This window comes from Uranotaenia lowii, chromosome 3 (genome assembly GCF_029784155.1).
Source record: "Uranotaenia lowii strain MFRU-FL chromosome 3, ASM2978415v1, whole genome shotgun sequence".
Classification (NCBI taxonomy): Eukaryota; Metazoa; Arthropoda; class Insecta; order Diptera; family Culicidae; genus Uranotaenia; species Uranotaenia lowii.
This window is the reverse complement of record NC_073693.1, coordinates 132,347,173-132,359,328: the sequence shown is the minus strand read 5'-3', so window position 1 is coordinate 132,359,328 and position 12,156 is coordinate 132,347,173. Positions and strand designations below refer to the sequence as shown.

General features: G+C 41.4%; 2 protein-coding genes across 2 annotated transcripts; one reads left to right on the top strand and one right to left on the bottom strand.

The window, feature by feature from the left end:
- The first annotated feature begins 1,203 nt into the window (after positions 1–1,203).
- LOC129752632 (uncharacterized) lies at positions 1,204–5,739 on the top strand. Its single transcript, XM_055748408.1, has 7 exons — positions 1,204–1,243; positions 1,330–1,502; positions 1,890–2,409; positions 2,470–2,796; positions 2,853–3,103; positions 3,165–5,577; positions 5,640–5,739. Exons 1-7 carry the CDS (start codon positions 1,204–1,206, stop codon positions 5,708–5,710), a joined length of 3,795 nt encoding a protein of 1,264 aa, XP_055604383.1. The 3' UTR covers positions 5,711–5,739.
- An 882-nt stretch (positions 5,740–6,621) lies between these two features.
- On the bottom strand, positions 6,622–11,670 carry LOC129752631 (uncharacterized). The gene has a single exon (XM_055748407.1). The coding sequence runs from the start codon at positions 11,668–11,670 to the stop codon at positions 6,622–6,624; it is 5,049 nt and encodes a 1,682-aa protein (XP_055604382.1).
- Positions 11,671–12,156: the final 486 nt, after the last annotated feature.

Genomic DNA, 12,156 nt, shown 5'->3' with positions numbered 1-12,156 from the left:
TTTCCTTCATTCTAAAACGGATTGAATTCCTTTTTTATGCTGACGATATGAAACTTTTTCTGATAATCAAAACAACCGAGGATGTTGAAGCGTTTCAAAACGAAATCAATGGTGCAACAAAAGTCTACTTCAATTGAACGTTAAAAAATGCAACTCCATATCGTTTAGTAGAAAACAAATTTATCCACTCATTGAAACTAAATTAGGCAGTGAACCGGTACAAAAATGCCAAATTGTAAGAGATCTTGGTGTCATCTTGGATTCGAAACTTACGTTTTTAGAATAGCAGAAAACTATTATTAATAAAGCTAATTGCATGTTAGGATTTGTTAAGCGTTTCAGCCACCACTTTCAAGATCCATACACCATAAAGTCACTTTATATATCTTATGTACGATCGATATTAGAGTATTGTAGTGTCATATGGAATCCTTATTCAAATAATTACGAGCAACGTCTTGAATCTGTTCAAAAACAATTTTTATGGAAAATGCCTTCCATCATACGAATCACGTTGTAAGCTAATTGACATAGAACCTCCCAGTAAACGTAGGTAATTTTCTCAAATTTCGTTTTTAAATGACACACACAAAAAATAAACAGTCCTGAATTACTTTTAAAACTCAATTTTTATGCACCCTCCCGTCCATTAAAAAACAAACAATTATTTTACATTAAATTTTATGACAAGGACTATGCAAAATATCAACCCACTAATCAAATGATGTACAAATACAATGCAGAAAGTGAAATTATAGACGTAACAATGAATAAAATACAATTAAAAATTGCATTTAAAAACAAATACATACAACTACTAAATAATAGATAACATTAGTTTTAACTAGTTTTAAGTATTGTAGTCTACGAAGTTTGACGAAATAAATAAATAAATTGTTAAATTTGGAGATTCGAGTAGATACCCATAAAAAAAAAGAAACTTGTATTTGTAAAAGTGTTAGAGTTGGTTGATACACTTGTGGCCAAAGTCAGCAATTCAAAGCGATTTTTTGTCAATTTTCACATAATTATGAGTGGAGCTGTAAAAATAGATAGCCAAATCCAGATGATTCTGAGATACCGTTAAATATTTATAACAAATCAATCTCTGAAATTGGTTGGCAAATGCTTGCGACGGGTCGCGGCAAACGGTCATAGTTAGTATTCAAGAAGAAAATTTGTGGTGTCCATATAAAGAAAAAAATGGAAGTGATATTCACGATCAATGGGAAGCTTTACAAAGGTTGGTTGACTGATATGGACCTGATGGATAGAAAAATATTGTTGATCAACTTGAAAAATAATAGTGTTGTTCCCTTGTTATAACAGTGAGTCCCCACAACGTTCCCGTGGATACTTCTCTCGGAACCTTCATACGCAAACATGCTCAACTTACCGGGACCAAGCTGGTATGTCGAGAGGGCGGATGTGGAGCCTGTATCGTCAACGTGAGCGGCCAACATCCGGTGTCCCGAGAACAGCTGAGCTGGGCCGTAAATTCGGTTGGTTCACACTTAACTTTATATTTTTTAAATTTGCTACGTTTAGATTAAAAAAAAACCCAATGCATCAGAATTCAAATTGAAAAAAAACGGATTAACATGCAGGTGCAGCAGAAATTAATAAGTTTTATATAAAACAAGAGTGAGGCTCATGATCGTTTAAGAAAAAAATCATAAGTCAAACATGACAAAGTCTCTGTTCGTGTCAACCTCATATTTGATAGTCATTCAGATGAACGACTTATATCAAATTTGGTTGGTGATGCAAGAGTTAATCTCAGAGGCTTAAGACCATCTTGGTGATTGATTGAGGTGTCAAAATTATTGCAATTCATTACCACTTGAAAAAAATAACGTTGGAGGCAACTGTTACGTTCTACATTTTAGTGTCTCTTCCCGGTATTCTCCTGCCATGGGTTGGACATTCTGACGGTCGAGGGAATCGGAAACAAATCGAAAGGCTTTCACGAGGTTCAACGTCGTCTAGCACATCTCAACGGCACACAATGTGGATTCTGTTCTCCCGGAATGGTGATGAACATGTACAGTTTGCTGGAAGCAAACCAGGGCAAGGTCTCGATGGACCAGGTTGAAAATGCCTTCGGGGGAAACCTGTGTCGATGCACCGGTTATCGGCCGATCCTGGATGCCTTCAAGTCACTGGCGGCTGATGCCAGCCAGGAGCTTTTGGATAAAGTTCAGGACATTGAAGATCTACCGAAAATTTGTGACAAAACGGGAAAACCCTGTACCGGAGGCTGCGGAAAAATCGCAACTAGTGTGATCCACTTAAAGTTCGAAGATGGACGCGAGTGGCACAAAGTCTATAACGTCCAAGAAGTTTTTGATATTTTGAACAACATTGGAGACAGGCATTACATGTTGGTTGCCGGCAATACTGCTCATGGTAATTTGTTGAAATGTTAGGGACTATGTTAGTATTATTATCAATAAACCTTTCTTAAAGGTATTTACAGAAGGTCGGATAACTTGGAGGTCTTCATCGATATAAGCGCGGTAGAGCAGCTCAGGAAACACACAATAGGTAACGAGCTTAAGGTTGGAGGCAACACAACCATAGCGGAGTTTATGAAGATACTTCAGACGGCAGCTACCAAGAATATTAACTTCAAATACTGTGAGGTGTTGGCCGAACATATCGAAATGGTTGCGAATGTCCCTATCAGAAATACGGCCACAATTTCTGGAAACCTCGCATTGAAAAATCAATATAACGAATTCACGTCAGACCTTTTTCTCATCTTGGAAGCAGTTGGAGCTAAGTTGACCATAGGTATGCCAGTGAAATTATCAAAATTACAAAACTCTAATTACCTTATCATTTTGAAGCTCAAGGTACCAACAGCCGCGTTTCAGTTCCAATAGAGGACATCAGTACTTTGGATATGAAGAAAAAGATCATTCTGGAAGTTACTCTATTTCCATTGGAACCGGACACTCATGAGTTTAAATCCTTCAAGATCATGTCCCGTGCTCAAAGTGTAAAATCCTACGTGAATGCTGCTTTCATGTTTCAATTCAATAAGGGAAAAACTACGATTCAATCTACCTCAATTTGTTACGGTGGAATCAATCCGAAGGTTCATATAATATGATAGATTTTGTTGATAAGAAATTTAATTGAAATTTCTCCTATTACAGTTCACTCATGCAAGAGTTACCGAACGATATTTATGTGGCAAGGACATCTTCAACGATGACGTTCTTCAAAATGCATTGAGCGTCTTACAAGCTGAAGTTCACCCGGAAGAAGGTGATTTGCTGCCGTCGATTGAGTATCGCCAACACTTGGTGGGTGCCCTTCTCTACAGGGCGGTTCTAAGTATAGCGAGTCGACACAAAATTACTCTCAATGCTAAACATGCTTCTGGAGCTATCAGCATTTCTCGTCCACTTTCCACTAGCAAGCAAGAGTTCCAAACTATTAAAGAAAATTGGCCCGTCACCAAAAACATTCCGAAGATTGAGGCTCTATCACAGACCGCCGGAGAGGCTAAGTACATTGAAGATCTACCCAACCTACCCAACGAGTTGTATGGAGCATTTGTGAGCGCGACTAAAGCCAGATCAATCATCGTAGACATAGATCCATCGAAAGCTTTACAACTTCCGGGAGTTCACGCATTCTACGGAGCTAAGGACATTCCCGGAAAAAATGATTTTATGCCAACGGAGTTAGACAATCCCGAAACCGAAGAAATCTTCTGCAGTGGGTTTGTCTTGTACCATGGCCAACCGATTGGCGTTATTGTAGCCGATACATTTGATTTGGCCCAAAAAGCATCGAAACTGGTTCGAATTACTTATAGCGAATCAGATGGAAAACCTATACTGCCAACCTTGAAATCTGTACTGGCTGCTAATGCCACTGATCGAATAGTTGATCTACCGTATGATCAGCTAGGGGACGAATACGGTAAAGTTGAGGAACAGCCATTCAAAAAGATTCAAGGTCGCTTTGAGCTTCCGCTGCAGTTTCATTTTTCCATGGAGTGTCAAACCTGTATTTGTGTTCCGAAAGAGGATGGTATGGACGTTTACAGTTCAACGCAGTGGGTTGACTTCTGCCAGGTAGCCATAGCTCAGGCTCTAAACATCCCTGAAAATAGCATGAACTTCTACGTGCGACGCTTGGGAGGAGGTTTCGGATCAAAGATTTCTCGATCATCCCAAATTGCTTGTGCTTGCGCTATTGCAGCTCACTTCAGCCAACGTCCGGTACGCCTCATTCTTTCCCTAGAATCAAACATGGAGGCCATCGGTAAGCGAGATGCCTGTACCAGCAACTACGAGATTGAAGTAGATCAAAATGGAAAAGTGATAAAGCTTCTGAACAACTTTGTGGAAGACTACGGATGCAGTTTGAACGAACCGGTTGCCGGGATTGTTACTATGTTCTACAAAAATTGCTACGACGCAAGCCGATGGAAACTGGTTGGCAAAGCGGCTGTGACCGATTCTGCTAGTAACACGTTCTGTCGCGCACCCGGAACAAACGAAGCTATCAGTATGGCCGAAAACTTAATGGAACATATTGCCCATGCACTGGGGAAAGATCCACTTGAAGTCCGATTGCAAAATATGAGTCCCGACTGCAAGATGCGAACATTGCTACCCGAATTTGTCAAAGACATCGAATATGAACAACGTAGAACGGCGGTAAATCAATTCAACGTGGAAAACCGTTGGAAAAAACGTGGCATTGCAATTGCTACCATGCAGTATCCACAGGTGTTTTTCGGACAAATGCACGCCCAGGTTTCCATTTATCACTACGACGGAACCGTTTCGATTTCCACCGGCGCCATCGATATGGGTCAAGGTGCATACACCAAGATAGCACAAGTTGCTGCAAAAGCACTAGGAATTCCACTTGAAATGGTCAGCATTAAAGCGATGAATAACCTATCATCACCGAACGATACCGTTTCCGGAGGAAGCATGACCAGCGAAGCTGGAGCTTTTGCCGCACTGAAGGCATGCGAAATTTTGATGGAGAGGATTCAGCCTATTAGGGAACAATTCCCCAAAGAGTCTTGGCAACAAATCACACAGCGTTGCTATAAGAAAAACATCGATCTCTCCGCTACATATTTCTTCAAGTCAGGCGATCTAAACGGTTATGATGTTTGGGGTCTTTGTTGCTCCGAGCTGGAGATCGACGTTCTCACCGGTAATGTACAGATTCGAAGAGTAGATATCTTGGAAGACACCGGTGAAAGCATCAGTCCGGGAATCGATATCGGACAAATCGAAGGATCATTTATTATGGGAATGGGAATGTACTTCACCGAAAATCTAATCTTCAAATCAGAAAATGGGCAGCTGCTCACAAACAGAACCTGGAACTACCATCTTCCGGGTGCCAAGGATATTCCGGTTGATTTCAGAGTTAAATTGATACACAATACATACAACGAGATGAGTGTTTTGCGCTCGAAAACAACCGGAGAACCGGCACTGAATATGACAGTGGTTCTTTTGTTTGCCCTTCGACATGCGCTCGATTCAGCGAGAAAAGATGCAGGACTGGCCAACGAATGGTTCACTTTGGGTAGTGATAATGATTTGGATTTTTTGTTGTTACTTTTCACTAAGATTCAACTCTCTTTTCAGCGACACCTGCAACTCCCGAAGAGATTTGTCTAGCCGCTGGAAGCAATACGAAACATTTTAAGCTCCGTTAAAAAATATTTAAAAACTTTGTAAGAAATTTTATAAATTTTCAAGTATTTTGATACATCGATAATAAACTGGTTTGGGTGAATGGCGTATCTTTTATTTACCTTTTCATTTGAAATAATTTGTAAAAACTGGAATATAACTTAAATGTCGGATTGATTGTAAACTTTTTTTATGAAATGGTAGCTAATGCAACTGTTATGTCATGTCTAAGTCTATATAGATCACATTACTGGATGGATCTTCAGTCAAACACCCGTCCACTTGAGATCTAGGCCGTCGTTAGCTCTCGACCGAAACACGGCAAAATATTTGGTTCGTATGGCCGGAGAAACGACCAAATACCAAAATCCTACACGTTTGATGTCTTCAAAAAAGTTATTCTTTTCGATTTTTTTTTTTTGTGCATGTAGCTTTGAGAGTGGCAGCGAAATGGGTCATCTCGAATTTCGAAGGCCGATCATATGCATACATTTTGTAGATTTTCTCAAACAACTGTGCTGTACAATATTTCAGCTCGATTGGACATGATTTGCTCTCTAAGTTACGATATTTTATCCAGAAAAATTACAAATGGTAATAAATATTACCTACTTAACGCAATTTTCGGTCATTTTTGACCTGCCACAATCATAACACCTTTCTATCCACCCCCCACCAACTCCCTTAAACGCGTTACTTAATATGTTAATGGTCCCTAAGAGGAGATGTTCCATAAACATGCAACATGTTAGGATCTATATGACTCTTTACCTTCCCGATGCGATATCTCAGGGAATGGTTGAAGCTAGATACATGAAATTTTCAGACTTTTCCTAGAATGGAAAGCTCTTAAATTCTTATCTTTTAGATTTTTTAAAAGTGGTACCAGAGTCACCCAGCAAAAAAAAAAGAAAATTAGCCGGTTTGGGTCATATTATTGTTTTGGATATAAAATCAAAACTACTACTGAACCGATTTTTATGAGTATTTCCGTTTTGAAATCGTACAGATAATGCGATTTCGGCAAGATAACAGGAAATTTAGCTGCATTCGAAACGTTAGTCGCTGCACCGATGCGACCGTCAACTCTCATAACTCCATGCTCGTCCAAATATGGGTTCAATTGATAAATCTCACTATTTTTATCAAGGATCACGTTCTCATTCTCCAGTTTTCGCTTTAAACGCTCATATTCTACGGGATAAGCTTGCCATTGTGCCAGGCGCAGTATTGCATTTTCAGCCGCTTTAAGTTCTTCCTGTAAATGAGGATTACTTATATTGAGTTTGAGGTTTATGAAATGGTATACATATGACATCGTGCGTAATAGTCTTTCCCATTTTGAGAAATTAGTGAATACAAGAATTGGCTGAGGAACAGAAATATTTATGTGCGTGCAGAATGAGATTTTTAATTCCTCAGTTGTTGCCGGCAATTTTCTCGGTTGGGGCCAGTTGATCTCTTCGTCTCGTAAGAAATGAGGTCCTTTGAACCATTCGTTGTTTTGATGAAGCTGTGGTTTCTCACTATATTTGGTTGCTTGATCGGCGATGTTCAATTTCGACGGTACCCAACGCCACTCGGATACGTCCGTGGAAGAGAGAATTTCTCCGACTCGACAGGCCACAAATTGCGTGTATCGACGATGGTCGGACCGGATCCAGGCAAGGACAGTGCTGGAATCAGTCCAGAAGACAACACGTTGCACGGTTACGGTGTGTCCGTCCTCGATAAAGGTTCTAATCCGGGTACCTAAGACAGCTCCTTGAAGTTCTAACCGAGGTATTGACCAGTGCTTTAAGGGGGCAACCTTTGTTTTGGCCATCACTAGCGAACAGGAAAATCCACCCGAGGAGTCGGGAACACGGAAATAGCCAGCTGCGGCATACGCGTCTTCACTAGCGTCAACGAAAATATGTAACTCTAGCTGCTTGTAATGCGTTCGGGTAACTCCTTCAAAGTAGCATCGGGGTATACGAAGATTTGAAATAAGAGGAATTTGATCAGTCCATTGTTGCCACTTGTCGAAACATCGATCGTCTATCTTTTCATCCCATTTTATCCCGGATCGCCAAATATCTTGGAGAAGTACCTTTCCGTGGAGTATGAAGGCTGCCAGAAGTCCCAAAGGATCAAAAAAGCTCATTAAGCATCTTAGAACTTGACGTTTTGTTGGTTTTTCCCCGAATGAAATTATTTCTTGAAATTCAACGGGAAGTGTTGTAGAGAAACTCAACGAATCGCTCACAGAGGTCCAATGCATTCCAAGGACACGATCGAAATTATTGTTATCAAGATCCAAATTCTTTGTTTGATGTATTGAACTTGTTCCCAAATCGTTGAGAACTTGTGTGCTGTTTGAAATCCAACCCCGGATATCGAATCCACCATTCGAGTGTATCATTCGAATTTCTTGAGAGACCCTAGCTGCCTCTTCCGGCGTTTCGAAGCTGTCAGCGTAATCGTCAACATAATGACCCTTGACTATTCCCTCTACAGCCCGTGGATAGTTTTCTTTAAATTCAAGTGCATTTTTGTTTTTAATGTACTGTGCGGATGCCGGAGAACAAGTGGAACCAAAGGTTGCCACATCCATTACAAAGATTTCCGGTGTTTGGTTAGGATCTTTTCGCCATAAGAAGCGTTGCGCTTGTTTATCCTCTGGAAGGATTCTCACCTGATGAAACATTTCTGAGATATCCGCCGAAACAGCCACTGGGAATTGCCTGAAGCGGAATAGTATCCAAGGTAAGGGAGGAAGTTCGTCAGGGCCCTTCAAAAGCATTGCATTAAGTGAAATTCCATCCACCGTGGCTGAGGCATCCCAAATCATTCGGATCTTTTCTGGTTTTCTAGGGTTAATGGCAACCCCCAGGGGCAGATACCATACTCGACGTGGATCTGTATCCTCGAGTTCCGCTTTCGTAACTCGATGGGCATATCCTTTAATTTGATATTCATCTAGTTGCTTTTGAAGATTAATGCGTAGCTCTGGAGATTTATTCAGTTTTCGTTGAAGGCACTCTTCTCTTTTGGCGGCCATCGGGTAGCTGTCGGGGAGCTCAAAGTTATCGAACCGCCATAACAATCCTGTTTGAAACCTGTCACAGATTCTAGTAGTTGTTTGTTCCAACAGTAGACGAGCCCTGCTGTCTTCCTTAGACTCTAATGCAACTGGCGGAGAAACCCCCACATCTTCTTTCGCAAAATAGTTCTTAACCAAGTCGTGAAGATTTTTATCGCTCGAGCAATCACACGCGTGACAGTTTATGAAACAGACGGGTGTTTCAGCAGGTTGATCATTCAACTTCTCACACGCCATGCCACCGTAGACACACCAACCTAATCTGGTTTTTGCTGCAGTGGGATCCTCCCTGAGACCTTCCTTAATGCGTAACGGAACGGTCAAATGAAGATTGTTTACGCCTATCAGTATTCGAGGAACAGCGTTGTAGTAGCTAGCAACAGGTAGGCCTTTAAGATGTCGATATCGTGCTGCTAAACTTTTGTAGTTGAGGGACTGTCGGGGTAATGAAAGATCCTTTACAGTGCGGGTATCCTTTAAATTCATTTTGAGAGAGCTTGGTCCTGATATTGTCAAATCGACCACTTTGGAATTAAGCTCTGTACGTGTCACGTTTCCGGTCCAGCGCATACACAGTACTTGGGATGTGCCTTCGACACCAAGCTCGTTTACAAGAGTCTCTTCCACTAGGGTAAGCGACGAGCCTTCGTCTATGAACGCAAAGGTTGTCAATGATTTTCCATTAGCATAAACAGTCACGGGGAGAATTCGAAAAAGGAAGCACCTATCGATGTCGTAGTGGGTATGATTTTCACCCGAAGCCGGCGTTCTATTTATTTTTGAATTTTGAGTGCTAACATTGGCAGACCGATTGCAGGAACAAGGCGGAGGGGTTGTGGCTGAACGGACGGAATGGAGCAGAGAGTGATGTCGATGGGTACATCCATTGATTCCACAACGGTTATTGCTGCGGCAGGATCTTTTTCCGTGTTTGTATAAGCAATTTCGACATACTCCTTCAGTTTCGATAAATTTCCAACGCTCATCAATGTCGAGTGATTTGAATCTTTCACATTCAGATAATCGATGATTTTTGCTGCAAGCAGGACAAACTCTACCCACAGGAGTGTACTCAACCGGAGTGTTTGATTCAGAATGAGTGTGTATACTAACGTTCTTAGTGTGTGATTTTTCACCATTGTACAAAGTAACGCGACTAGCCGATCTTACTAAACCAGTCATAAAGGTACTGAAGTTCCGCAAATTAACGTCGACAATATCAGCACTAAAGTTCGCCCACTCTAATTTCAAATGTGCCGGTAGCCGATCAACAAGTTCCATAAGTAAAGATGGGTTTGAAAGGTGGTTCTGTTGATTCGCCGCTTCCATATGGGCACACAAACCTTTGACGGCTAAGCCATAATCAATCAAAGTTTCTAATTTTTCCGGTTTGGGGGCTGGAATCGAACGGATTTTTTCCAACAAGGATTTTAATAAAATTTCCGGACGACCATAAAGAATACGGAGCGTCTCTATCACGTCAGGTACACACTCTGGAAGTAATAAGCTACTTCGCACAGCTTCCAACGCCCCCCCTTTCAGACATCTTTGTAAGCGAATAAGATTGTCTGTAGAACTATATCCGCAAGCGAGAGTAGAGTTAGTAAAACTACTTATGAATATGGGCCAGTCGGATGCATTACCATCAAATATGGGAAGGTCACGAGCCATAAGCTGTCGAGCGGCTAGTTGTGAGGGGGTAGGTTGATATGAGGTCAATGGATTGGTAAATATGACTTGTTCGTTAGGGCCCAAACCGAGCTGTTTTAAAAGAGGTTCGAGGGCACTACTTTCATGGGGTCCTGATGCTTGTCCATCAGAGGGAAATAATGAAACGGGCTCACCTGGATTTTGATGACTTGGGGGGATCACATGAGGCACTGCTACATTTGTTGGTTCCGTTACCTCTGGATAAAACTGCTGTATCTGTTGACGTTGGAAGATTTGTTGTTGATGCGGCTCGTGATGTTGATGTTGTTGCAAAACGGTGTAGGACATTGTACCTCTAGCTGGATACGATTTAATCACACGCGATGAAGGAATCGGGGAGTGCAACGAATTCGTTTCATTCACGATGGCCAGTGGTGTTTTCGTTGGTACTGTGTGTGTACCTCTTGAATACGAGGCAATCGAAGAAAAAGCAGTGGACGAAACAATCGTTTTTACCTGGTTCTGGAAGACAGGTAATGATTCGAATGGCTTCTCGGAAAACGCTGGTATAGCCTGCTCTAACGATTTCGGATCCTGGATTATTGATGCGCTTTTTCCAGTCACAACAGACTTCCATTGAGGGAAGTTTCCCACAGTCAATGAATTTTGATCGACGACTGGTTTCTGGACTGACTTTTTGTTCGTCGATTGTTTTGACGTTTCAACTTGTTTGGGAAGCGTGTTGCTAATTTCATCGTTTTTTTCGGGACTCGCTGCATTCACAACCCATTTTTCAATCATTTGGTGTTTTTCTGATTGACTTATTTTACTGCATACACTGCGTTCTTCATCTATAGCATCGCATTCTTCTTGAAGAAGCTCGAATTTTTTCTTACTGTACTTTTTTTCAGCCAGAATGGATTCGAGTTTAGCCTGCAGTTTCAATTCGCGGGCCTGTTGCTCCAGAGCGCGCTCCTCTTCAAGCTGCTGCAACTGGAGTTGGATGCGATTGCTTCGTACACTTGAGCCGAGAGAACGGATACTGCCTGCTGGAACTATTGGAAGGCACTTTCTGCAGTTCCATGGGCGGTGTTCGACCGATCCTGTGACTCCGGCACACGTTTGGTGCCACCAATCGTTACAGGTATCGCACTGGACGAGATCGCTGGCGGAGTTAGGTTTATCGCACGCCACACACCAATGCTCCTGTGATTCCTGACGAGTGGGATTTGGCGGTGTTCGAAGCATCGTGTCGGTTGAATATTTTGTAGTTTGTTGCAGGCGCGGGTAGGCAAAACGCTGATTTTGTGAGCAAGTGCTACAACTGCATAGGCAAATATTTATTAATGTTTGTTTATAAAGAGTATTAGATTCTACGTACAATATTCAGTGTTTGCGTATAATTATTCCGAACCTACGCTACAACTTTGATAATTTAGGATGGCTTCTGTAATGTGGGATAAGTATATAAGTGCACATGGATAGGTTAGGAGTCCTACTATGAAATTGTACCTGATTGTAATTCACTGAATTCTTTCATGTGATTACGTATTTGGTTTCTATGTAACTATAGTTACCATTTATCGCAAAGCAAATCTAAATAAAATGGAAATGTTAGTATAAATTAATTTCACTTCACCAAATCTATTTTACGCTGTCTACTTGATGAGCTTGCAAAATTGAACAGATCGTAATGGACAGACCTCCGTCGATGTCATACTTTCACGGTCTCTG

Coding starts and splice junctions, on each gene's coding strand:
- LOC129752632 (XM_055748408.1), top strand. CDS start 1,204: ATGGAAGTGATATTCACGATCAATGGGAAGCTTTACAAAG. Junction 3,104..3,164: donor ACGGTGGAATCAATCCGAAG/GTTCATATAATA, acceptor CTCCTATTACAG/TTCACTCATGCAAGAGTTAC. Junction 5,578..5,639: donor CAACGAATGGTTCACTTTGG/GTAGTGATAATG, acceptor CTCTCTTTTCAG/CGACACCTGCAACTCCCGAA.
- LOC129752631 (XM_055748407.1), bottom strand. CDS start 11,670: ATGCTTCGAACACCGCCAAATCCCACTCGTCAGGAATCACAGGAGCAT.